General features: G+C 44.0%; 1 protein-coding gene across 2 annotated transcripts; it reads right to left on the bottom strand.

The window, feature by feature from the left end:
- Positions 1-24,347, bottom strand: usp13 (ubiquitin specific peptidase 13). Of its 2 annotated transcripts, XM_066709610.1 has the most exons (22): positions 24,135-24,347; positions 21,643-21,768; positions 19,459-19,519; positions 17,805-17,926; positions 16,897-17,039; positions 16,486-16,670; positions 16,101-16,195; positions 15,601-15,788; positions 15,344-15,415; positions 14,685-14,778; positions 13,510-13,635; positions 11,460-11,613; positions 11,008-11,182; positions 10,712-10,800; positions 9,988-10,110; positions 9,451-9,477; positions 8,753-8,896; positions 7,791-7,832; positions 6,284-6,444; positions 5,064-5,262; positions 4,424-4,508; positions 1-4,318 (listed from the first exon to the last, which is right to left on the bottom strand). In XM_066709610.1, exons 1-22 carry the CDS (start codon positions 24,243-24,245, stop codon positions 4,222-4,224), a joined length of 2,619 nt encoding a protein of 872 aa, XP_066565707.1. In that variant the 5' UTR covers positions 24,246-24,347; the 3' UTR covers positions 1-4,221. The 2 variants fall into 2 exon arrangements, with proteins under 2 accessions (XP_066565707.1, XP_066565709.1); XM_066709612.1 differs by lacking the exon at positions 7,791-7,832 and having other exon boundaries at positions 24,135-24,346.
- Positions 24,348-25,462: the final 1,115 nt, after the last annotated feature.

Consider the following 25,462-nt stretch of genomic DNA (forward strand, 5'->3'; position numbering starts at 1 on the left):
TGTCATCAAGTTTTGATTTTATTGAACTCTAATGCCATAAGAAAGCAGCACCATGGGTTAAGTTGTGCCATCGTTTTTTCAGGTTTTACCCGATTGATTTTTTTAAATAATACTGCTGACACAGAGTATTTAGGACACACAGCATTAACTATGGATCTTGCCTTCAATGAAGGTGTGGAGAAACACTGAGTAGTAAAGCATTTCTAATGGCAAATTTGCAGGTAGAAGACTCATTTGTCAATAAATAAGAAATAAAACTGGCTAGCTTTTAATTTGACTACTTGTGGGATTTTTTTTTTTTTTAATAAAACAAGATTGGCACATTGCCATTTGCAAAAACAAAAAGAGAAAAGAAAAACAGATGAAATTACCTTCCTTCATCAAATTAAATGAAAAACAAACAGAAAAAATGAACACTATACTACTTAACTTGTACAACTTAAACGACCAAATGTCAACTTTCAGTGCATGTGCAGATAATATAACAAACAAAATGGTATTGTAAAACAAAAAGGTAAGCTATAAGTTACCCAGCACTTACAACCCAGCAAGAGAAATGCCAAGATCGAGAGAAGACTGTCTTGCATCACTTTGCCCTCCAAAGTATCTACAGTGCTACCAGCAGAACTAGGAGGCAAAGAAGTAAAAGAGAAAGAAAGAAAAAGAAAAGAAAATTCAGGAGACGGTCGGTACATTGGTAAGGAAAGTTTGAGTGAAGAACCGAGAGAGGAATCCTAATAAAGCGAGAGCAGAGAGCAGAGAGAGAGCAGCAGTAGGACTTGCATAGTAACCACAGTATTTCCAGTTTAAGTGCATAGACCGTGCGGGTAGCCAGAAAACAAACAAAAAACCTCAGAGACATGAAAATTACAGCAGAATAGGATTTGGTGTTGATAGCCAGCTATACATACAATAAAGGGGGCTAGCCCGGCTATATTTGAAGTCACACGCTTCAGAACAATTGACAGAAGGTGTGTAAAGGATTAATTTGACACAACAGACAGCAGCCATCACTGCACAAATCGTTCCAGTTCAGAAACTGGCTTCTGTAATCAATACTATGACATTCGTATATTATTTAGTACTCAGAAGAAAAAAAAAACAGTACCAGCTAACAGAGAATACAGTTTCTACAGTGCGTTCAGTCACTAGAGCGCCAGGCGTTATCTTATCTATATATTGCACCTCACGCCTACATTGGGATTTCATGCAACGCCTCCTTTCAGACTGTGCCGTATCACAGCTGGGGAAGAAGTTTGCCAGTTCCCTTATTTTTTTAAATAATAAAGCTTTGCATAAACCCAAAATGCGATTTACTTTCTTTATGATATGGTAAGTCAGTGTAACAAATACAACTTTAGAAAAATATCTATCAATGGTTACAACGGCATATATGGTTGGTGAATCCAGTTAGCGATGTTTCTTGATTTGTTCTAATCAAATCAGTCCATTTTCAAAAAAATAAAAAACTTGATGTAGAGCCTTTTCATCGAAAGCACATCAAAGTTTGCCTGCAGCTCTGAGCACCATTAGGAATACATTCGTAGTGTGCCGGAAAAAACAAGTAATATCAATTTAATTCTGGAACCAAAAATGAAAGCCATTGGCTGCATATTTTTAAGTGAATAAAAATACATTGTTTCAACCTTATGGGACAACCTTACAGGTGACTTAGACATTACAGCTTATGTAGGACATTTAAACAAAAAACAAACATCTGTACAGGTTTGTCTGGGGCACACAGTGCTGGAGGTTGAAAAAAGAAAGGTATCCTTGCTTGAAAGTGTGAGCATCTGCCCCTTTGATATTGCTTGCGCTGACAGATGTTCGGACATCTGTTTCCGAAAGCTCCGGCTTCAGACCTCTGAGAGCCAGTGCTGAAGACACAGGTGTCACTTCACATACCATGGGGCCAATACAGCACACCCCTCTGTCATCTCCCATACATTCATTTACCTTTTTAAATGCATAACATCGGGGGATTCTAAAACGCCAACATCTTCAATAATATTCAACCTCCAAGTCATCACAGACAATGTGATGGCCGGAGCCTAACCATTTGAGCAGGACTTGCAGTCTCGGTCAATAAGGCTGTGGGAGGGGGCACAACTCCACTTCTCCAGGGTCCTTTGGTTTGTCTTTTATTTGCAGATCTTCACTACTGTATTGAACTAATCCAGGTAATAAGAACCAGATACTAAATCAGTCGCTAAATGAAAAGGTACTTTTAAACCTGAAGGAAATGGTGTCTCTGAGAAACGTACTGAACTTCGTTAGTAAAAACAAACTTGATTAAGTTATTTTCTCCACCCAACTGTGAATATTAAAGCAAAATTTAAGAAAATGTCAGTGAAAAACAAATACTGATGAACTCACATGATCAGAATTGATATTACAGGCATAAAAGATGCAGCCCCTGCGAAGCCGTACAAGCTCACGACACGAAGCAACTCATCTGCATCGGTTTAGTGTGATAAGCTGGTGCATTATACACTATGAATTTGGTTTCTACAGTCATGTACTGTATATAGTCTAAGGAAGCCATTTTACTTGTCATTATTATTACAGTGTGATGTCTCGTAGTTCGCATTGCTCGGTTTGTATCTAGAAGAACTGGACTCTCACTATCTGCACTATCACTTCCATGGATTTGTACAAAAAAATTCTGCTTAAGCGGATTTCACTAACAGTAATCATTTTTCATTGTCATCATTGGCATTTTGTGATGTTTTGACATAAATTGAAACAATGCTTGCATTTATAAAGGAATGGGGCAGGGGTTACGGTCATATATGCGATCTCTGATATATATATATATTTATTTTTTTATTTTTTTACAAAAAGAATATATTTAGTTTTAGATTTAAAGTGCTTTTATGAAACTAAAAGAAAAAGTATTTTAAATGATACTGCATCAAAATGTTTTGAGCTGGTTTTGTTCTATATGATAAAGAAAACCAGGCACTAAGACAGGCTTTATGAAGGATCCCATGGCATCACACCCCCTGCTCTGCAGAGCCACTGGCGAGAATGGCCTGCGACACTAATCTCTCCGATTCCAGCATGGCAGGCAACCCTGCAAGGAAGAGCAACGGCCCCATGGGACACTACAGCACAGAGTTCTGGGAGATTCATTCTCTGCAGGCGCGACAACGCGGAAAAAAATCAACCGTACCATCGACTCCCGTTTCTACAGATGCCAGACCTGTTCAGATAGTGTAAATCAGAATTCGGCTTTAGGCCGCAGATCTAGAAGTTTCGAGGTTGCGTGAAAAGTGACAGCCCTCGCGTTCTACTTTGTTCTGCCTTTTAACTTCCCCAGTTTTGTCAATGTTCAGTGGTGGTGACCAATACATCCCTCAATTCACACCTTCACGTCTGCCATTTCAAAAGGCACATTAGACAGACGCCAAACAAGATGCAACCCTTGGGCTCAACTTTTTGGTTCTGCTGCTGGAAGTGTGTTGATGCAAGAGTCTTGGTTTAGGCATTTTCTTCCATTTCCGCTTAATCCGCCATCTCAGTAACGGGACAGTGCTTTAATAAGACAGATTTAAAGCCCAGATTTAAATACTCCATCCTTTCTGGCACCAGTCACCTCTTCTAAGGAGAGGTGTGGGCGTGGCAGCGGAGTTCCATTACATCCCGTCCCGTAGAGAGACTGTCTCATCACCCGGTCCGAATGGACCACACACTGCGCCCCAGAGTCTAAGACCCATTCTATCCTCAGATCAGGCTACTACTTATTTGCTTGCACCATTATGGATCATAATACTTTAACTCTGCGGCTGTTCATGAAAATATCAAACAGTTAACCTGCAAAATGAAGAGTCTATTTCTATAAAAAAGATAAAAGGCATAGGAAAACAAACCCGCTTGCAGCACTCTCGCACCCCCTCACCCCAAAAAACAACAAAATCTGATATGTAAAATGCTGTGCTATCGTTTTCAGTAACTAAACTGCACACCTCTCTTCTCTACCTCTACCTCTGACAAATGAAGAACTCACAACGAACATTCAATGAAACCAAAGGATTTTCCTCTTGAGCCAGGCTTGATGGGAGTGATGCTGCCATCTTCTGATATCTTGCTGGATCCACGTCCTTAGTCTTCCCTTTAGCATTTGTTTAGTCTGTCTAGTGGATTTCTTTTTCTTTTTCTTGTTTCTCCCCCGACCTCCCCAGCTAGAAAAGGATGTTTCTACAGCTACAGGCCTCCCGCCTAGCTGCGTGGTATCTGGTGATAAAAGTAGATGTAGCCCAAGTCCTTAGGAGGCCTTTCCGACAGGCACACTTTATGGTCGTTGTAGATCACCCATCTGGAAAGGAAGCGAATGCCATGGATTTCAGTAAAACCGTGTCCTGCATCACTCAAAAAACAGAATCAAAAACCATCATCATCAAAAGAAAACTGTGGCGCTCACCTGCCCTCCTTTTTGATGTGGCACACATAATGGCCGCACATTGTCGATGTTCCCATGTGGCTGATGAAGGCAAAGAGCTCGTACCCTGTAACCAGAAGAGAGAGAGAGGAATATGAGTTGTGATGGAAGGAAGCCTGCAGCACCGAGCCTTTTAGGTCTTTTTCAGATTTCACCCTGCATTACATTTCATCCTCAAATAATGTATTTCTCTTACTGTGTGGCCTACTCTACTATTGAAGGTTATTTTGCTCTCTTTGAAAAACCCAACAGCACAGTAGGCAGGGGAACACTATTGTGATTGTACATGAAAAGCATTAGGCATTTCTAAAGATTTCCTTTTGCCGTTGCCCTACCAAAGCGATGTGATTAATGCTGACTCTGCACGCTGCACTACGGCTGAGAGTTTGAAAAGGAAATTAATCTGCTGTTACATATAGTGTGTCAAGAATTAATCTTCCGTCTCCTAATCTAATCACTTCCAGCCAGGAAAACTAAATAAGAATAGGGCTTTCCCCTCCTCTGGAGATTGCTGCTGAGGAGGACATTGCCAATCTGTTAGTGTCCGTAAAACATCACATCTCAGCCAGCAGGGCTCAACCAACGCACACACACACATGTACAGGCTGGGTGGTGTACTCACGGCCTGGGCCATCCCGGACTCGTGGCCCGGTGGGCTCTGGGTTCGTGGGGGTGGTGGGGTTGGTGTTGGCGTTGGCGTTGGCATTGTCGTTGGCATTGTCGTTGGCCTCCATGTCGCCAGCTTCTGAAGCCGCCTCGCTCTCTTGCTCACTGCCGGGGTGGGTGAAGATCCAGTCCAGCGCCCTCTCCAGGTTGTTATTCTAAAACGGATTCCCCCAGATCAGACACAACACAGCTGACCTCTATAAACGTACTAGCCCTGACACTGACATCACCATCCTTAAGTAGGCATCACTGGCATCCTCACACCCCAGTACCTATAGGCTGTGGCATAACAGAAAGCCTATCTTGTATTATTAACATTATTTGCATTATTTACATAAAATACCCCCAACATAAACATCCATGCTGCTTCCCAAACAAACCCCAGCACAGGCATTGAGAGAACAATTTCTCTACACTCATCTGTGGCTAAAAGTCTTCACAGTAAAATATATCAAATGATTTACTGTGCATGTTTCTGGAGCTTCTTTCTTTGCCTAGTCACTTTGCAAATACAGTCCCGATGTTCAACCATAAAATCCTTTCAAGGCACGTCATTCCCAGTATGCTGCATCTGACCAAAGACACCGACACTGCAGCAAATTCAGACCACTGTTATTTTCTATTTTTGGAGGAACACAAGCTCTGAAAGCACTGACTTCCTCACCAGCACAGAGCTATTATTAGAAACCCGCAAGTCTCCAACTGCCTCACACCTCTTAATGAAGATGAAGTCTCAGCTTTTAAAAGGCGGCACAGTGCTGCAGTAGTTACTGAGACCTAGGTTCGCTTCCAACCAGTGTCAGACTGTGGGATGTCTGCATGTTCTCTTGAGGGTTTTCTGGATGGATGGATGGATATTATAAATGCATAAATAATATTGTGAGAGAATCAAGAGCAAAAGTCTATAATCATGGCCTTACACCCAAATCATCCCTCAGAGTGTAAAGTACGTCAGATGTACAGAAAAGAAGTATGTTACTTTCTACATTTAGTGAGGCTCACAAGCATTCTTATTACAAACGGCTTGTGAGCTGGTTTGTAGGCACCTACAGTTTAACAGGAAAAGCATAAAGGGAAACTAAAAACAGATGCTGAGGTGTGTTTTAAACCCCTAGTTGACTGCATGTACTGTTCAGTGTTGGGACTGTAGGGGGATGCAGGGGCAGGGGGACGCACCGTGGCTTTGAGGGCCTGGATGGTCTGGTGCCGGGAGAAACCCATGGAGGTGAGGATTGCCACGCTCTCCTCGGGGGGCTGGCTGTCAAGCCCTGGGACCACACCCCCGGCAGGTGGCACGTCGTCGCTCAACACCGGGAGCGCAAGCGGCTCCGCGAAGTCTGTGTGGGAACCAAGGCAGGGGATGGTCAGCTTGGGTTTGCCTGTGCTCTCAGTTTATAAATGTGCCGTACAAGCTCACGGACCACACAAACACCTGTTCCTTTCCCTTGTTTGTTAGTTCAAAGTCACATCACAGATTATTAAACAAACCAAACACAAAAGAATGAAACATGACAGTGTTTTTTTCGTTTTGTTTTTTGTTGAACTTCAGCCTCCACCGAATCGTAGGAAAGAGAAGAGCATTATCTCATCTTTTCATGGTCAATGAAATGGTTCATTGTTGCTAAGGCAGTGTGCCAGCTCACTGTAATCGATTCCTCGCCGGCGAGTCTTCGAACGTTTCAAACCACTCTTCATAGCAAAGGCTCGAGTTCTGATGAGTTTTCGGCCAGTGGTGAATTGGTGGTGAGGCATGCACATGCACCAGTCTGTACCTCACATGCTGACACGGTGCGAAGATGCAGACCCATTTCTTTTGAGCGCGCAATAAGATTCAACACGGAGAGAGAGTGCATTGGAAAAATTAATTTGTGTCCCAAGTAATCACCGCAAAAAATAACAATCTTTCTCCCTTTTTTCCTTGGTTCTTGTGTTTTGATTGGTCACTGGGCTGATAATGCCCCTGGTAAATTGTGAAGGAGGTATGAAAGGAAATAATTGTTTTAAAAATTATTTCATAAGACATGATTGGAAAAAGCATTTGCAATAAAAGACTTAACACTTGTAACTGTGGAAGACAAAAAGGTGGATTCTAGCATTTACATCCAATTGGCATCTTGAACTCTATTCACTTCAGTATTTGCAGAAGAGTTTTAGTGAAACAATGTAAACATAGTCTATTTGTTTCGTTTAACCCTTTGTTTACCGACTGCAATTTTCAATCTCATTCACGATTTCTTGGATCACTTATAGGTTATATAGAGCACGGAGGTCAAAGGGCTATTCCTCTTCAGTTTTCACCCTGTGGTGACTGTGGAGTCTGGCTGCAAAGCACACTGGACCTCTGCTTTAGTTGGCTCTGACATCATGAACCATTCTGAAGATGAAATTCTGAAACATCTCCTCCTCTCATGTTCTAGAATCTGAGTGGAGGGCCAGACAAAGCCCAGGAAGAGGTGGCTTTACCTCCAGTGAACCTAGGCCAGACAAGCGAGACCAATGTTCACCCATCTAAGATGGGTCTTTCCTTTTTCGGTGTGCATTCTAGCACATTGGGACTTAGGTGACAGGAACACAGAATCAGGCCTGAAATGGCCCACTCCGGCAGGCATGTGGCGAACACAAGAAACAAATTGAAAGTTCACAAAAACGTGTTTCTGGGTAAACAAAGGGTTAATCTACTTACCCTGTGAGGGATTACTTCCGCGGTTTCTGTTAGCGTTTCCTTCTATGAATGAAAACGAAAACCATTTTGTTTTCTTAATTTCATATGTTTTCTGGGTGTTTTTCCTTGTTTGTTTGCAGTTTTGGAGCACTTGTCTACCCATCAAGATCCCTTTCACACATGTCAGTTCACAGTCTTGTTCATTATCATTATTATATCATTCTTGAATGCATCACTCTACATATGCAATGGCGATTAAAAAGAAAAGCCCTACAGCAAAGAGGGATGACTACCTTTGGGCCCATCCTTATTTGTTAATATTAAAATTATATAGAAAATGCATACACACACAAACAACTGACACCTATGCAAGGCCTTAGGGTCCACTAGCAGATTATGGAGCCCAGCCTAGAGGCTCACACTGCAGTGATGAATGGCTGTGTTTTCCCCATATGTGCCCTATATTAAAATGATGCATTGGAGCCAAGAATTCCCCAAGGACTTCTAAAAACTACTTTTCTGTTCTTCACCCCACTTTCCTCCACTACAGTACCAGGCATGCATACTCAGACAAAGACCTGGGAAGAAGGTCCGATTGTCCTGGAACAAACACACGGCGCTGGCAGCCCGGACAGTTGCGTTTAAAAACATCACGGTGTGGTCCCCTTCACCTCAACGAGGAAGCAATGATCAAACACAGCCTAAGGGGGCCGGGGCAGGTGGATGGGTTCACTGGGGAATGTATCTCCATTGCTGTCACAACACCGGACTTGATGCAAAATCTCCAATCCTCCGCAGCCGGCTCCCTCACAGGCAACACAGAATCCATGAAGTCCAGCTTAGACACTGCCAGCACTGCGTTTTGGTTCCAGAACCGGACAGGAGGGACAGTCCAAAAGCAGGACACGGATGCTTGAGCCTGTTCTGTGAGTGCGTATACGTGTGTGTACTCTTGTTAAGTGTGATGACTGAAAATGTCTTACCTGGCTCTTCCATATGGGCTATGATCCAGTTGAAAGCCATCTCAGCGCCCATGTTTCCCGTGTAGTAAACTGCCTTCCGACAGGCTTCCAGTGGGAACCCCATCTCTGCCAGCTGCATCACCGAAGACTCGTCGATGTCGGGAGCTGAGAGACACATCCAGAGGTCACCGGCCCTGCAGAGCAACGCCCAACCACCAACGCACACCAAATACCTGCTCATGCATTTAAAGGTCTGCCCCCTCTAGACATGGCGATTTGTCAAAGTGATCGTATGTTGTATGAAAGAGTTTCCTGTGGAATATCATGGCAAAAAGATCATTGTTAAGAGTAGGTGGGCATGACTGGAAATGTGTGAGGCAAAGCAAAGTTAATGAGAAGTACCAGCTTCAGTCCAATCACAGAGCAATTTGCCATGGTAAGCATTTTTTTAGGGATACAATCTTTTCAGAATCCAATTTTATGCAATTTAGAGCACAGAGATCAATGTTCAAGATGTTTGAGAAGGAACCAGTGTTTTTATAGACATAATAAAGAGCACATGGTAACCTTTGTAAAGCCTGACATTAAAAAACACATCAGCTTCATAGGGTTATAATTCCATGCCTCTTACATGTCATAAATGAGAAATAAATAACTAATTCTGCAGCAAAATAATAACAAATTTATTGCAGAGTGGATTAGCCGAAGAGTATACGTACAGTCCATGAAATTATTCATCGAGTTATCTGGAAAGAAGAAAAGAAGAAAAGTAAAGACATTAATAGGTGGCCTGTGATATTTGTCCCCTAAAAGGCTTTGTTGACAGTACAATCATAGGTGATGTGTTCAGTATAGTGGTTTTCAGCAAAATACATCCTAGCTCTACACGAAAGAAACTAAATGGCAAAACATCTCTCCACAGGCAAATTTGACGTACAAGTGTGTGTAACATTACAGTATAAGGTACAAGCAGACACAGTGTAGTACATTAAAGTAGGTCATGTTGCATGTGTCATATAAATTACTTTGCTTTTATTCCCCCGAGTCTGATCTATAAAGGGCTTCCCAAAGCATTTGTAGCAATAGCACCCACACGGAAACTGTGCAGGTCTGAGAAACAAGAAAAAATAAATAAAAATAAAACACTGGGTGTTGGGAGTGTGGTTCAAATCTCTGCGCTAAAATGTTGAAGATTACATTAACTCCTAACCACCTGATCACACATGAACAAAATCAACTCTGAGGCAAGGGGGTACCTCTGGGGTCATCAGGAATGACAATGGGCGGCGCGAGGTCAGGCAGCTCCTCCTCCCCGGGCTGCAGCCCCGAGGCGCGCAGGTGTGAGATGTCTAGGAAGTCAGGCATGTCTATGGAGAGGTCTGCGAAGAGAAGAGAGGGGGACATTTCCATCAATCTCACCTGACTCAGCTGGCTGAAGCCTGGGATCTCAAGGTGAGGTCCCGGAGTGGTCAGTGTCTTCCGGTTCTCCTTACCAACTGCATTGTCCGTCTCCCTCTCTCTCTCAATTGCTTCATTAATCTAGTTATTGTATCTATTAAATGTAAACTTAATATTTAAAATATTTTTGAATTGATTAAAAGGGATTATAAACTAGAGCATCTATACATTATGTGATTTGCAGCTTGTGGAGAAGAATTCAACTCAGCCAGTTATTCAGATCATTGGACCAGTTCAGTCACAGTGATAGACAGTCTGATGTCACCAGGTCAATTCCCACCATGCTGGGGCCCCTAACAGCCAATCAGTATTGTTCCAGTGAAGCAGCAAACTGCAAGATCATAGCACCATCTGCTGGGTACTTAAGCTCACTGTCAGTCTCAAAAAGACTGCTTAGCAGCTACAGATTCAAATTATGGATAATGTATTTGTGTGTTACATTAAGCTTACTTTGAATACAGTCCACCATAGATCTTACATACTCAAGAGTCTTTGGTTACACGTCACAGAACAGACACTTACCTAATTTCTTAGGCACCCAGTCCACTCCAAAGGTGAATTTCTTAATCTGTACAACCAGGTATTCAGGAAATGAGGCGAAACGGGATGTTCTGGAAAGAAGCAATGATTCAGTCAGAAGAGACGATTAAATACAGTCGTATCTGACAATGTGGAGGCAACTCTTTAGGACAGCTTTTTTTCCTTTTGCATGCTATCCTCATCAAGATGCATCACTCAGGGACTCTGCTCCATCAAAGGGTTTAGTTAACATTCTCCCTCCCTGGTCTCCACTCGCTCTCCCCCCACAGCGAACTCACTTGACCCCGGCGGATTTGGCCTGCAGGGCTGAGCTCCAGAAGTCGTTGACGTTCTCAGGCTCCTTGCAGGCCTGCAGGCAGGCGCTGAAAGGGATGCGCGCTCTCACCGGCTCCGGGGGGGTCCTCCGATTGGCCTCCGCCTCCCGCCGCTTCGTCTCGTAAACAATCAGCTCCTCTGCACGGGAGACAGGTTCACACTCAGTTGGGCAGGCTATCAGTACCTCCTCCTATACATACTGCTACACACCACGTGGGAGGCATAAACCCCCCCTTGAGTAAACACAAGTGTGTGTTGTTCTGTCACCCGAGCTCACTACAATATATATATATAACGTATGTGGCATTCGCACACACATCTCTCTCGGGATACACACAACCGACTCTCTTTTTCATCTCTTAGTGCTGATGCAGATGTCTGGCAAGTACATCGGTTCATTTTTGAGGGGGCCTACCTCGGTTGGAGGCCGCCTCGATGGGGGCAGGCAGCTGCATGAGGTAGTCGACCCGCTGTGAGTAGCGCACCTTCCTGGACTGGCAGCACTGGATGCGCTCCTCCACCAGGAAGCGGAAGACGTCGCTGGGGTTCTCCGAGCCCTCGCTGTTCCTCTGCAGCAGACACACACAAACCAATCCCACAGGCTCGATTGTGCACCGGGATTTACACACCATCAATGCACAAACACTGAGAGCAATGGTACGTACGTCCTCTAGTTTATATCATAGCGGTGGGCCTCCAGGACCTCCAGGCCTCGAGGGCAAAGCATCCTGCAGGATATCGAGCAGTGCGGGGCAACCCAAGTTATTGAGTGTCCCTCCTTCATCTCAGTGGGCCACAAGATTGAAATTCAGATTCAGATTTGCACACTAACCATGACCACACGAATCAGCTTGAATACATTTAATACAGGCCGAATATTATAGAAAATGGGTAATGGCTGCATCTTCCTCTGCACCTTGATTCTCATTATGCAACACATATTTAACGTATTGCCATCACCGGTGTCGTAACAAAGACGTTTATACTGTGCTTGCAACACAAAATGAGTGCGTTTCTTGATTGTTTTTTTTCAAATGCAAGGACAACCATCAACAAAATGTTTGGAGGGCCACAATCAGAACCCCAGATGGGACCCATGTGGCCCACAGGCCGCAGGTTGGTTGCCCACCACTGTTACAGAAACGCCACTAAATTTCATAATTGAGACAGCCTGGAAGAGACAGCTCATTAAGTCATTAGAGATGGAATGAAAACCAGAATCAAAGAGAGCACTTTTGACCTGGAGAGGCTACTCCTGCCATGCGCCACAGGAGAAGCCTCAGCTCCAATCTTCACAGGCCACGGGGTCAATGGTGTTCATTATGCCTGAGCTCTTAATTGCATAACTCATCTTAAGTCATTGGGAAAAAGGAGAAGCCCACAAAACCTCCTTGACTTCTTCCCTCTTACACTTGAGTCCTTCACATAAGAAATATAACGTACCTCTCATATATTACGAGAAGAATAAATCAGTTGAAGTAGAATGGGGGGAGGGGTTAATTACTGCATCTGAACAGCTTCAAGCAGCAGCACGATGGGTCCCACGTACCTCTCATTCAGAAACTCTCTCATGTACTTGTCTTCCGCACTTTTTTGTACAGAAAGAAACAGCACCCAAAAATAGATGTCGATAAAGCCATTAAGTATGCAAATATAGCTTGAACGTCGAGACAAACTGTTGACCACGCGACAAGAGTCAGATATATTATCAGACATTATCACACGTGAAGATTATGCGTGTTGATTTCGAAGACCAGCCAGGGGCCAGGACTATAATTACGGGTCCAGCTTGTGAACAGCTCTCGACACCCACCCCTCTATTCTAAGAAGCTACAGAAATATCCCTCAATGGCAACAAAAATACATTTGCAGCAAGGAGATGGTGAAACAACCATGCCTGCTGACCAGCCACTGAGCAGGACACCGTCAGATAATGGAGCAAAGGCTAGAAGTCGTTACTGTACAGGATCTCATTTCCAATTAGTCTGCCAGAGCTCTGTGCCATCCATTTAGAGGAAGAGGGAAGAGTTTCACAGACACGGAGAATACATCGCACTAAATCACAAAACACAGAGATGGCAGCACTCTCTGATGTTTCAGTGATATTTATGTGCCACCTGTATATTGTGTAAGAAAAAAAAGTGTCCTTCCTGTTAGATTTGTTTGTTTGTTACAAGTGAATGCAGCATGCGTAGTATTAATATATTCACAGGGAAGGTTTTATTCTGAGACGGCTGTGTAATGGATATGGGAGACCTAAATTAATCAGAGTGGGGTCAGGCATGAGCTCTGGGAAACCAGCTGCTCTCCGAAGAGATCATTCTGGAAATTTCCTAGAGCAGTGGTTTTCAAACCGGTCCTGGAGTACCCCCTGCCCTGCTGGTTTTTGTTCCAACCGAGGTCTTAATTGCTTAATTGAATACTTAGTTGAACTAACAAAGCAATATACAGTATACTGGACGCACCTCCACCTGGTTGATCAGGTGCAAGAAGAACTCCTGGGTGTCCTGCTGTCTGCTAGAGGAGAACTCAGGGTGGCCTTTACTGACCAGGGCCTTGAACATCTTGGGGGAGATCCCTCGCTGCTGGAGCTGTAACGGGAACACAGTGTTAAACAGTCCGAGCCACTTCACAACATGCTCCCACACACCCACAATACCAGTGTCCCGTAAGATGAGTGTCAGCCAATAGCGTAAGGCGCTGTATGATGCAGATCACAATTTCATTAAAGGGGAGGTTCACTGTTTTTTCTGTCAGTCACCATTTTTAACGCATTTTAAATTGTGATATGTGCAGTTTGAGACAGCGATTGCTGTTTTTGTGGCCAAAAGACTTTATGGAGTGTTTAAAATGACCTATTCAATGTCTAATAACCGTGTTGTTTGTATGAAGATAACTTTCATGTTTACATTTAGCCAATAATAGGTTAGTAGGTATCGTACTAGCCCAAAGATGAATGGTAAATTTGCAGTGTTGCCTTAATTTGTACTTAATTAATTAATGTACTGCACTATTATCATAGTTTACTTATTTAATGCAGTAAAACAACATTAATGGCACAGAAAATGATATCCAAGCAGAACGTATGAAATAGCTCTAAATTAAAGATTCTTTGAAAGGGAACAGCTAAATAAGTCAAAATACTCCAGTAGCATTCCTAAAACGTGCTTTGGTATGATGTATTGTCAGAAAGTCCACTGACTGCAGTCCCTCTGTGGTCACAGCACAAACACTGGGAGCTCCAGCCCAGACAGTGAGGGCCAGAGGGACAGGTCAGGGGTCAACTTCTAGGAATACCCTGGAATGTCTTCCACAGTGAGAAACAGATCACAAAGTGCTGTGCCAGTGTATTGTGTATTACACTTCAATTATTGTGCTTCTGCTCTGTGTCCTGTGCTGTGTAAACAGGGGCACCATATGTACGATCTGGAACTCCCTTGTAAAAATTGACCAAATGCCATTTCCGAAAGCTGTAGCCTCATCAAAATGAACACATTATGAAAGCAACAGTAGACAATAACAGGCTGTTGGCAAATGGAGAGCTGTTCAGTTTCAATTGTCTTTCACTCATAGAGCCCACCACCCTGCTTTTCTCGTGTCTTTACCCCCATACCATGCAGCAGCCGGCCCAGGCTAATACCTTGTAGTCTTCTTTCATCACCTGTTCTATCAGCTCAGACTTCACTGGAGGTCTGGAGTACTGGCCAGAGAGGAGGCCATGGCCCAGTTTGGCCCTTGACAGCCACAAAAAGCAATAAATGAAAAAAAAGCCAATACAAATCACGCTGAATGCAAGACTGAGAGCCAAAACTATGAGGCTTGTGGAGTAAAATGCAATTGATATTTAAACAGCAACTTATAAAGCAGTAATGTCCAGACTCTGGAGGTAAACGTAGAATGCAATGTAAATTGTAGAACAATTAAAGTCTATGATTTTAAAACATAGCATGTAAAAGAAGAATCTTCTTTCAAGATGTGGTCTAAAAGCCAAATTATGAATAATTCATGTTAAAAATTGATCAGATTCAAAACTTGAATGGGGTGAGCTTAGTCTTACAGCCTAATGCACATTCAAGTCAAACCCAAACTGTTATACACACAGCCTGCTTGTACCCATTTAAAATCCTATTAAAGACTCAATTCCTACAACATAATAACCTAATAATGGTTATTAAGCAGCACCCAGCTGGAAGGCAAGGATATTTAGCGCTCAGCCTTAATAATCGTTTCCACTGCTGGAATATAAATGCTGATCTGCTTAACCTTGCCAGGGCTTCACCAGGCAGGAGGAACACTTACATCTGTGTGTTGAAATCTTGCGATGGATCCAGGGGAGAATAGTCAAATATCCTCTGTAGATTCCCCACGTATCTGCCGAGACAAAGTACAGATCAGTCGCTGGGTTCCCTGTATTGTTTTCTAGCACTGTAGTAAGTTCTGTGTAAGCCTCCCACAAGTTGCCCGTGATTGTACAGATGTTACATCACGCTTTTTCTACACCCACCATCCTCGTGGCTACCCACCCCATCTCTACCCCAAACCCCCGCAGTACTCACGCTCTCTGGAATTCTGGGATGCTGAAGAGCACCTGCATAGTCGTGGCGAGGTAGCAGCTGTTTCCCAGGTTCTTGATGCCGGTGTAGCCCGAGCCGTACACTGGCTTTAGCTTCAGCCCCGCCTCCTGGATGACCTCCCACTCGCTGACCCGTGCCTTCACCTCATTGTCGGTGAAGCCGTTCTCCGTCTGCGCAGGGCGGCACACACAGGGACGGACTTTTTATCAGGTTCATAAGCCCTGCCTGTGAGTGACTAGCCTCAGTCGGGGAGGAATTCAGAACAAGCTGTATTTTTTGTGGTTTCTTTTGCTACCAAGCTTTGTTTTTTAAATTCCCCTCTGACATACACAATGCTTAGACGACTCCTTCCTGGAATCAATATCTGACATAGATCTAGATCTACAAAGTCTCAACCACACTTGATAGACAATGGCTGAGGAAAATAATCGCTTTCCTAATTTGCTTTAGTCACTTAAAAGCCGATCCAGAGAAACACTCACTTTCTGCATCTGAAGCATGTTGATTCCGAAGTGTGATAAATGTTCTGCTAAGTGTGGATCGAGCACCGCCTCCTCCTCATCAAAAGAATACACGTCTGGGGAAATAAATAAAAAAAACAACAACATCACCCAGCTGCATGAGGGACATCTGTTATGTGCTGTAGCTCTTAAGAAATAAATAACTGACAATAATATAATAGCGATGGAAAGAAATGTGTCAAGTGGGTATCAAGACAGAGTTGGATGGAAAGCAGACAAGTACACAGCTTTTTTTATATTCACTGTAACACAAGTTTTAGTAGTGTGACGTTCACACAAGAAACGGACATCTAAATCTTTCGGAGGGTAATTAAACGGCATAGTAGGACGAGCAAGATGCACTGACCGGCTCCATCGGGGGTGATGGTGCCCAGTTTGACAGCCAGTGGGTAGTTGGTCTCTCGGTAGTGCTCTAGGGCGTGTCCGTTCCCCCCGCTGCCATCGAAGAACCATTTCCCACAAAGCAATGCTCCGTCTGTCAGGTTCAGCCACAGGTTCTCCCGGAGCTCGCACTTGGCACACTTCCAGCCGCTGCCGGGAGCACCGGGGAACGGGAGTCGGAGAGGGAGAGGGAGGGAAAGAAAGGGAACAGGAATCAGGGAGGGAGAACGGGAGATTATATAGTAGGAAACATTTACCCTGTAGTGAAAAAAAAAATGCTTTACTAAATTTAAATAGTTCTATATCTTCCTCATCGGGGGGCTGTGAAACCAAGGCTATGCCATTGTATACCATTGGGGTGCACGCAGCGGGCTACCTGGGTGGTATTCGGACCCCATTGTCCAGTTGCCGCAGGCTCCTCGCATGTCGGGACACCTGAACCTCGTCCTCCCAGGAGTCGGGCTCCTGCTTCTTGTAGGGTGACGGCGAGTTGAGCACCGCATCGCAGGCAATGGTGACCTGGGGAGGAAAGGAGTTGCAGTCACGGGTCTGATGGACACACCTGCGCCTACTCACTCCACAGCTGCAGCGGGGGTCTGTGACATGGCTGTGTCCTTCCAAAAATTATGACCAGATCCTTAAGAATAAGGCTGATGTTATTCTGCTGGTTTAAATCACAGTCCGACGCTACCTCCTGCTAGGTCACACATTGTGATTTTATGACACTTTTTCTGACACCACACACAGAGTCAGTTATTCGATTGCTGCACACGTGATGGGACACAAGAATAGTTGAGGTTCTCTCCATTAGTTACTGTGCATCCGGCCTGGACACCAGCCACAGATATAGCCAGTCTGCTGATTATATTTTTATCGTGAGGGTTTCATTTTTTCAGTCAAATTTGTTACGGTACAGAACGGGGACAAACAACCTGATTTTGCCATGTGATTATTGTTCCTTAAACCAAAACAGATCAGTTAGGTCCAGGTATTATGCTGGTCTAATGACAACAGCCCCATAGGAAAATCAGGTTGTTTGAACAGAATTAGTATGAATGAAGCTCTTGAGAAAACAGCACAGCACCCACACAAATAAAAACGCCTGCAGAAATAAGATGCCTGAAAGTAGGTAGGGGAGCAGTTAATTTTCAGGATAGAGATAACAGGCATGTGAACTTTCTAGGTACAGTACATACATGCACAAAAAGGGTGACAAGAAAAACCTAACCTGAAGCAAACCTTCTGCATGCAAGACAGAGACAACATTGGCACACACTCACTGACCAGTGCAGGCAGTTCTTCAATATTGGGCAAGGGGATTTCAAAATGGTCTGGGAATATCACTAATTTGGCTTCGTCTTCATATTCATAATCGTCTCCATTAAAATCCTGGTTCAGCTCTAAATCTAAAAGACAAGAAGGAAAGGGGGGAAATTGACTTCACTTAAACAACATCGGCACCTACATTTTGATTGTGACAAATGACAAAACAAACGTTTATAAAATGTTTAAACTCTTTAAAATCATATTACAACCCAACTTCCTACTTCTGGTTTTGATTAGTTTGTATTAATTAACAAGAGGCTTTCTGTATCTATGTCATAGGTTGGCTAAAGGTAATACCCTCGTTTAATCATTATGCTGGGATGAAAATGACACCACCACCAACAAAAATACAATAAACATTTACATAGCTGCCTTGGACACTGTCGCCAACACACGGCTCTGGGACACCAGGGACCATCTATGACAAGCTGTTGATCATGGAGGTACCCGCTGGACAGTCGCTCTCTAATACCACAGCCAAACAGGGCTAGCCGGCCTCTACAGAGCTGCGTCATGGTCAGGATTAGACAGGCCGAGTCATGCAGCAGGCCTCTATGATGGAAGACTGCGTTTTTGTGAGTGTGCCTGTGTGTGCGAGATGAGTGGCAGGTGCTGAGGTGGGGTGAGTGTGTGCGTGTGTGTGTGACGCACATGAGAGTGAGAGAGAGAGAAAGAGTTGGGGAGGATGGACGAAGTGTGTGTGACCTATGCCACTGTGTGCGATATTGTGCGTTTGTTAGAAAGACTGAGGGGGGTGGGGATAGGAGAGTTAGCCCTGATACTAAATACGCACTCTTCCTAAAGGAAGACGGGGGCCATGTTGTTAATTTGAGCCACAGTCAGCAGGGTGATTGCCACCTGGCTTGCCCCACACACGTCACCCGAGCAGCAGTGGAAGTGTGTCAGACCGGCAGGCAGGCAGGGAGGCAGGTCGGGTAACAGAAAGCAGCAGCTGGGAGGAGAGCAGAGCGCGGCCGGAGGACCCACAGTCAAACAGCTCCCACTGCCAGGGAGGGGAGGGAGGGCAGGACTGGACTGGGCCACGAGGCACAACTGGGCAAGAGCCACTTTAGATTTAGAACAGTTACTAACTGGATATACAAATAAATGGGCTAAATTTAGCCTGGCCGGCCCGGGCAGTGGGAAAGGGCCTGGCGGGGCTTAGAGCAAGAATCCAGGGATCTGCGATACAGAGGTCAGCAAGATGTGGCCTGTCATCTGGAGTGGCTGCCTGGCGTGGCAGACACACCTGTTGTGTACAAACTGCCCCAGCGCCAGGATGTACCAGCATGCCCTCCCCACCACTACCCCCCTCCCATACTCTCATTTTCCAGAGCCAGAAAAACACCATAACACAAATCTTTTATACCACCATTAGGGGGGTAAATAACCTTAAATAGAAAGTGATATGAAGTTAAATCTTCCTAACTTCACTAAAGAATAACATCTCTTACAGTCAATGCAGAGCTGAAGCTGAAACACAGACTAGAGAGAATACAAATTAAATTTTAAAAACTCCCAACACCTCCGCTCCAGGACTAAAGCCTCCAAAATCAAATTAATTGATTCTATGGTTGTTCGTGGTCAAAAGTTCAAAAACATTTTGTCTTACCTAAAAAAACTTTTCCATTTCTCCTCCTTGGCACCACACCCCCCGAGGCTCCTGTGGCTTTCTGTGACAAAGAGGGACACAAGGCATCAGGGAATCTACTTCACAGACAGCAACACCCACTCCAGAGCATTGGAAACGGTTTGTTTGTTTGTTGTATTCAACCATTCTTTAACTAGCTTTATTTATACAGCAAACAAAACAAAAAGACAGATGTATACTCAACAATTGATCAATCCTATTGTTGCAAGAAAACAAAAATATAATATTTCAATGTGGGAGTTCATGAAGGTACCAAAAGCGAAACAGAAACCAGATCCTATAGAACAGGTTCTCCTCTCATTGATCGAACAGCAGGGAAAAGTGACAGCAGTTCTGGCTGGATCCGACACGGGTTTCCGTCAGGGAATACAGAACACCACCGACAGGCAGAGGGCTCTACCCCACAATCTGTATTCAGGAGAGGGAAGGAGAGGCTGTCAGTGCATAACATAGCCATCACTGGGAGCGCTGGTGTCGGGAGAGTCCATTCTCCCATGGAAGCTCAAACAGGGTCAGTTTAAAGACACATGTTGTCTCCAGGTTCCTGTTCAGGGAGGGGAGGCTCTCTTGGCCTGTCTGCAATGTCACTTGCAAAGCTCAAGATGCCACGTGCCGACCAGGAAGTGAAATCAGTCGCCTCAGCAGTACCGAGAACTGGGCAGTGGAGGAGGTTTCAACACAGGGATCAACGCATCCACACACCCGTGCTGGAAACAAGCACACACACACACAGCCATGTACACACACACACACAAACATCAGTGGGATCCCGAGGGCCCTCCACTCCCTCATTCCACAGGAGAGGAGCTCAAATTCGACTCTTTTACGGGGAGTGTACTGCCACCTTACCACCAACTCATACATGCCAACACTGTACTTGAAAAATCAAATCTGAGCACCATGCCTTCTTCTCAGCCTTCACACTGAATCTTTTCTACAGTATCTGCCAGGTGGTAAAGTTTCAGAACAAATAGAAACTTGACTAGGGTTGTTTAAGGACACTCTTCTAGTTTAGACATGCTGACTGCATGCGACCCGAGCAGGACCCTGGTTCAGCTGAAGAAAGGGAGTGATCGGTTTGGGAACGAGGTGTTGCTGTCTGCAGAACAGGGACATTTTAAAGACACCATCATCCCAAACAGCTCTGGTGACTTGATTCATGATGCATCATGGGAAACAGTTCTTAAAAAAAAAAAAATCACTTCACTTATAACACAATTATAAATCTCTCCCATGTCAGCTACTTGAGAAATGGTCATCATTTGACCTTGGGAGACAAGCACTTACACACAGCAATTGGCTAGAGGTGAAAGTGTTTCCGTAAGAGACGAAAACCTCTTATGAAAGCTTTAAAACCCTCAGGTGTCTAACGAAATGACTGGACATCTGGCTCTGCAAAATCTGGGCCATAATTCCTGGACAAAAGCCCTGCAAAACAGCAGTAATTTTCTCTCCCCTTCCTCCTCCAATTCCTCGAAGCTTGTGTAGAGGAGTGACAAGAGCAATTTGCAAGACAAACCCCCTGCAGAGTCTCACATCTCCCTGAACATCTTGTTCCCCTTCCTTCTTAATTAATTACCCAATTTAAAGGGATGTATATATAGGGTCCTGTTTGGAGTATTAAATACCTTCTTATACGGATACCCGCTTAATATGCCTTGTAGGATTTGATAATAAGAACTTATAAATGCTTTTAGTATTTAACAGGTCATGGTGTATTTTATATGCCGTTGTAGCCAGGCATGAACAACAGCACTTTTTTTTATATATATTTTTTTTCTTAATGATGATGAATATTTATCCAAAACCTATGAGACCTATTAAAACAAGTGGGGTTTCCTTATGAGGTAAATGGGATTTAAATCTACATCATAAACCCTCCGAGACTCTGTAATACTCTCTGAATATTGGTCCATGGTTGAACACGGACTCAGGGAGACTTCAGAAGGAATTTGTGATGGAATGTATGGAGAGCAAGGATCAGGCTTCATTCGCAGGCAGTTTTAGGGGAATTAACAGAAAAGATGGAAGATGTTACACGTTTTTAATGCTTCAGGTGTTCCTAAGAATATATTCGAAGTGCAGTTGCGATGTGAGAACCACAACTCTAGATCTATGGGTTTCTTTAGTGCTCAATCCTCTTACCTCTTTGATAGTTCGTTTCAGGTGGATGTAAACACACTGGCCAGTCTTACGGTAGTGCCTCTCCACGTGTTCCCTGCCAAAACCCAGGAAAGTGTTCATACACACGTAGAGGCCGCCTTCGGACTCCTGCGGGGAAGCACAGAGACAGGGGTTAGATACAAGTCTTCACTCTACAACGTACTAAACCGAACCCCAGTGCTCCAACACCATAAGCAAGATATCTTTAACAATTCAAAGGCCAGAGCTATACACAAATGACGTAGGAAAGAAGTGAAGAGGATGAAAAGTGTAGACGATAATGGATATAAAACAGCCTGGCACTGGGTTTGTGTTCATATCCTTGCTTCACAGGTACACAGGTAAACAGGAGTAAAGTAGAGTCAACATGTGTATCCAGTCTTCGTATTAACAATTATTATACAAAGGATCTCCTACATAACCTTGACTGACCGTAGGTGTCTTATGGCAGAGCTGTTTTTAATTTGTTTGTTTATGTATCTCAGAGAGCTCAGTGAGGTACAGAAGAAAACCAGCCAGCCCTTTGGCTCACCAAACCTGACAACAGCCAGTAGGCCATTGCAAAACAAATGTGTTATCTGAGAGCTGGTAAATAACAGTGGCTAAATCTAGCTGTTCAAATTCTCCTTTCAGACCCGTAGGCTGGCAGACAGAGAGGCAGGCGGGACGAACACTGATAAAGCAAGGGGAGGAACTTGCACTTTCACTCAGCATGGCAGCTATCAGGATCTGCGGCAGGTTTTCTGGAGAAGACGGCAGTGAGAGTGGCACCCGGTTCAGCGAGCCCAGATCTGTGCCCTGGGTTTATTTACGCTCCTACAGTAGGAGCACGAGGTCCGGACTCCATCTGATTATCAGTTCAGGGGTTTAGCAAGAGGGTGTTTATGCCAGCTATGTTATGTCTTACGAAAGGGCTGTTAGTTATTTCATATAATATGCCCCATGACCAAGACAGAAAGTACATCTGGTTGACCTTCAGAAGCAGAGTTTAATGGCTGAACAACGCACACCATTTTGTCTCTTCCCCTCTATGCCATCTCTGACTTTTCCTTTATTATAATTGGTATTAATATTAGTACTGGTTAGTGGTTAGTAACATCTTTGATTAATTGCTTTGAGCTTTGAATGTTAATCACTCTGCCCTTCTTAACACTCCATTACAAAACACAAATTATTGGAGTTAGTTTTTTTATTGGGGGGGGATTTTAAGCGTTCTGCGTTAATCTAAAAAGTGTTCAAGTTGTAAAGTTACTGTGTTACTTTAAAGTGAATAGCACAATCCTGCCACTAAACGCGTCAGTGGACAAACCCTCATCGGCAATGTGGTTGTTAGATTATTTCATTATGTATTTATTTTTAAAGCTAAACAAACAGCAAACATCTGGGGTGCAACTCCTTGAACCCCTTTATTGCCGTTAAACAAACCAATAAATCCCAGTTCTTCTCCAACAACAGAAGTGATTCCTCAATCATGTATGCGAGGTGTTTGTTCTTCAACTGCCCTATCAGAAAAAAACTGCCATTTTATTCTTCACCGATGCATAACCATCCATTGGATCACCACTTCACGTTTCTTAGAAAGTCTCACCCAGGTAAGAAGCAGCGTTTGAAAGCCTTGTGGTCTTTGCAGGGGAAAGAAGGCCCCATAAAACCAGCGACTGTCTCCCTGCTATAGGAGTATGGTAGGTGACACATGAGCTCTAAAAGAGTAGGATAAAAATAACCTGTCTTCAAGCAGACACCATGAGAATCAGACAGCTGAGTCACCCTTGCATTTGCTTCAATTTATATATGTGTGAATATAATGATATATAATGTATGTGTATAATGATACAACTGTAAACACAAATGTGAAAATAATATAAAAGTCTGCCAATCAAAACAATAACAATGTATCATCTTCAGGCCTCCAATGTGCTTGCCCCCAAACACCCCCACTCCCTTTAATTAAGAGTGGCCAATTCCCTCAAGTAACTTTATTTCGGGTTGGAGATGATGGGACGCATCGACTTTAACGCCACGGTAACTGTTTCAGCTACTGTGCATCCTGTACATAGCGAACTTAAAACCACAATATGTAAAAGCGAGAAGGGCAATGGTATATGAGTCCAGCAGCAACTTGAATATCCTCAAACTGTAATGCAAGCTTGGCGACAAACCTCTAGTGCTGCTGCTAATACGTGTTAGGATCTTCTCAACAGCAGCCTGCGAATCGAGAGCATCTAAACCAGGACGCGGACTGACTGACGTGAAAAGACGGGATATATTATTTCCACATCCCAGCCAATGCAGCCCTGTCCCTGGCCTTCGTGTCCAGCCTTTGTGCCTCCCAACACAAACGTGAGCAGCCATGCAAACCAACTTCACAAACGCAAAAGCCAAGACCGGGGAGGCCCGTGTGCAGTCCGCCGGGAAGAGCATCGTCTCAGGGGGGGACGTGTCTGGAGCTGGGACCCCCGACGGGAAGCACTTACGGGAGACTCGAAGGAGAAGGCGCACTCGCTCTTGAAAACCCTGTCGCCCGTCCTGGGGACTCTGATGGTGGGCATGTAAGGGACTAGCAGCTCGCCAAGATCTGCAGCCATCTTCTCATTCCTGCTTCCACAGTGTGTGTGTGAGGGAGAGAGAGAGGGAGAGGGAGAGCAGGCAGAGAGGATGCTATTTTTAAATCGCAGAGCCCCGACATTCCTGCCGGATCCGGGATGGTGACGATATTAAACAGGGGGAGGGAGAGGGAGTTTAAAAAGAAATCGCAGAATCTTTGTTTTGTGTTTCCTTCTCTAATCTATAATCGATTGAGTTGAAGGATCTTTGGAGTGGACTGGGTGGCATGGGGGGGCTTGCTTGCCAAGTCACCAAACACATGCTAGATTTATACTCAGACTGAATACGGTAATGCCTATCTGCCTTCTGCTCTTGTATATGGGACAGGGGGGGGTTAAAGAAGGGATGACCTGTTGAGGTATCTTTGTCGTGGCAGTCAGTCACCAATCACTGAAGCATCCTGGCATTAGTATAGTTTTTGGAAATGGAGGTTTATAAATACACATCCACACCTTCATGATTTGCCAAGAGGGAGAACCTGTGAAATGGTGGACATGTGCAAGAATGACAAAATGCCTCATTGCTGTGGCCAGTGGGATGTTTTGATGCTCTAATAAAAAAATTACAGGAGCCATCGTTCATGCAATAGTGCTTTGATGTCCTGTATGCACACCTGGGATAAATATAGTTTGTGAAACGTAACTATTATTTAAAAAAATATGAAATGTACATGATTTACACTATTTGAATACAGATCCCACAAAGTTACAATCTGTATCTTCATCTTTAACCCAGTTTTTCTCACATCTAAAAAGTTCTCGGCTATAACCGCCCTAATCAGAAATGTCCGATTTAGTATTTTCTAGCTTTTTTCTCCCTACAAACACCAGAAACACATAAATATATAATCATAAGAATAAAATTACATTTGTCTCATATACTTATGTCCTACATGACATGCCATCTATTACAGACAATTGTTAAAATATGAATTCATAGTGATCTACTTTGTCACAGTACTGACACAATTGAAACAATGTCCAGAAGTATATATTCATTGATAGGACTTGTCCTTTCTTTTGTGCTGCGATTACGACAGAGGTAGAGGGACTTCTCTACAAAAACAGAACAGGCAATACTTACCATTTCTGCAAAGATTACAATAATCTGTTCATCGACTGGCAAACTGTAATGGCTGCTGTTTACTGTAGGTTCCCTGCTGAATTTATATCACCATTTCTATTAATGAGACTGTGCG

This window comes from Amia ocellicauda, chromosome 7, assembly GCF_036373705.1.
Source record: "Amia ocellicauda isolate fAmiCal2 chromosome 7, fAmiCal2.hap1, whole genome shotgun sequence".
NCBI classification, from domain to species: domain Eukaryota; kingdom Metazoa; phylum Chordata; class Actinopteri; order Amiiformes; family Amiidae; genus Amia; species Amia ocellicauda.

What these genes read in the sequence shown, in the direction of transcription:
- usp13 (XM_066709610.1), bottom strand. Translation starts at nt 24,245, where the DNA reads ATGGCTGCAGATCTTGGCGAGCTGCTAGTCCCTTACATGCCCACCATC. An exon ending in ATCCCAGAATTCCAGAGAGC is followed by an intron (nt 15,416 to 15,600) that starts GTGAGTACTGCG and finishes TTGTCTCGGCAG; the next exon opens with ATACGTGGGGAATCTACAGA. An exon ending in CATTCCTGATGACCCCAGAG is followed by an intron (nt 9,478 to 9,987) that starts GTACCCCCTTGC and finishes TCTTCTTTCCAG; the next exon opens with ATAACTCGATGAATAATTTC.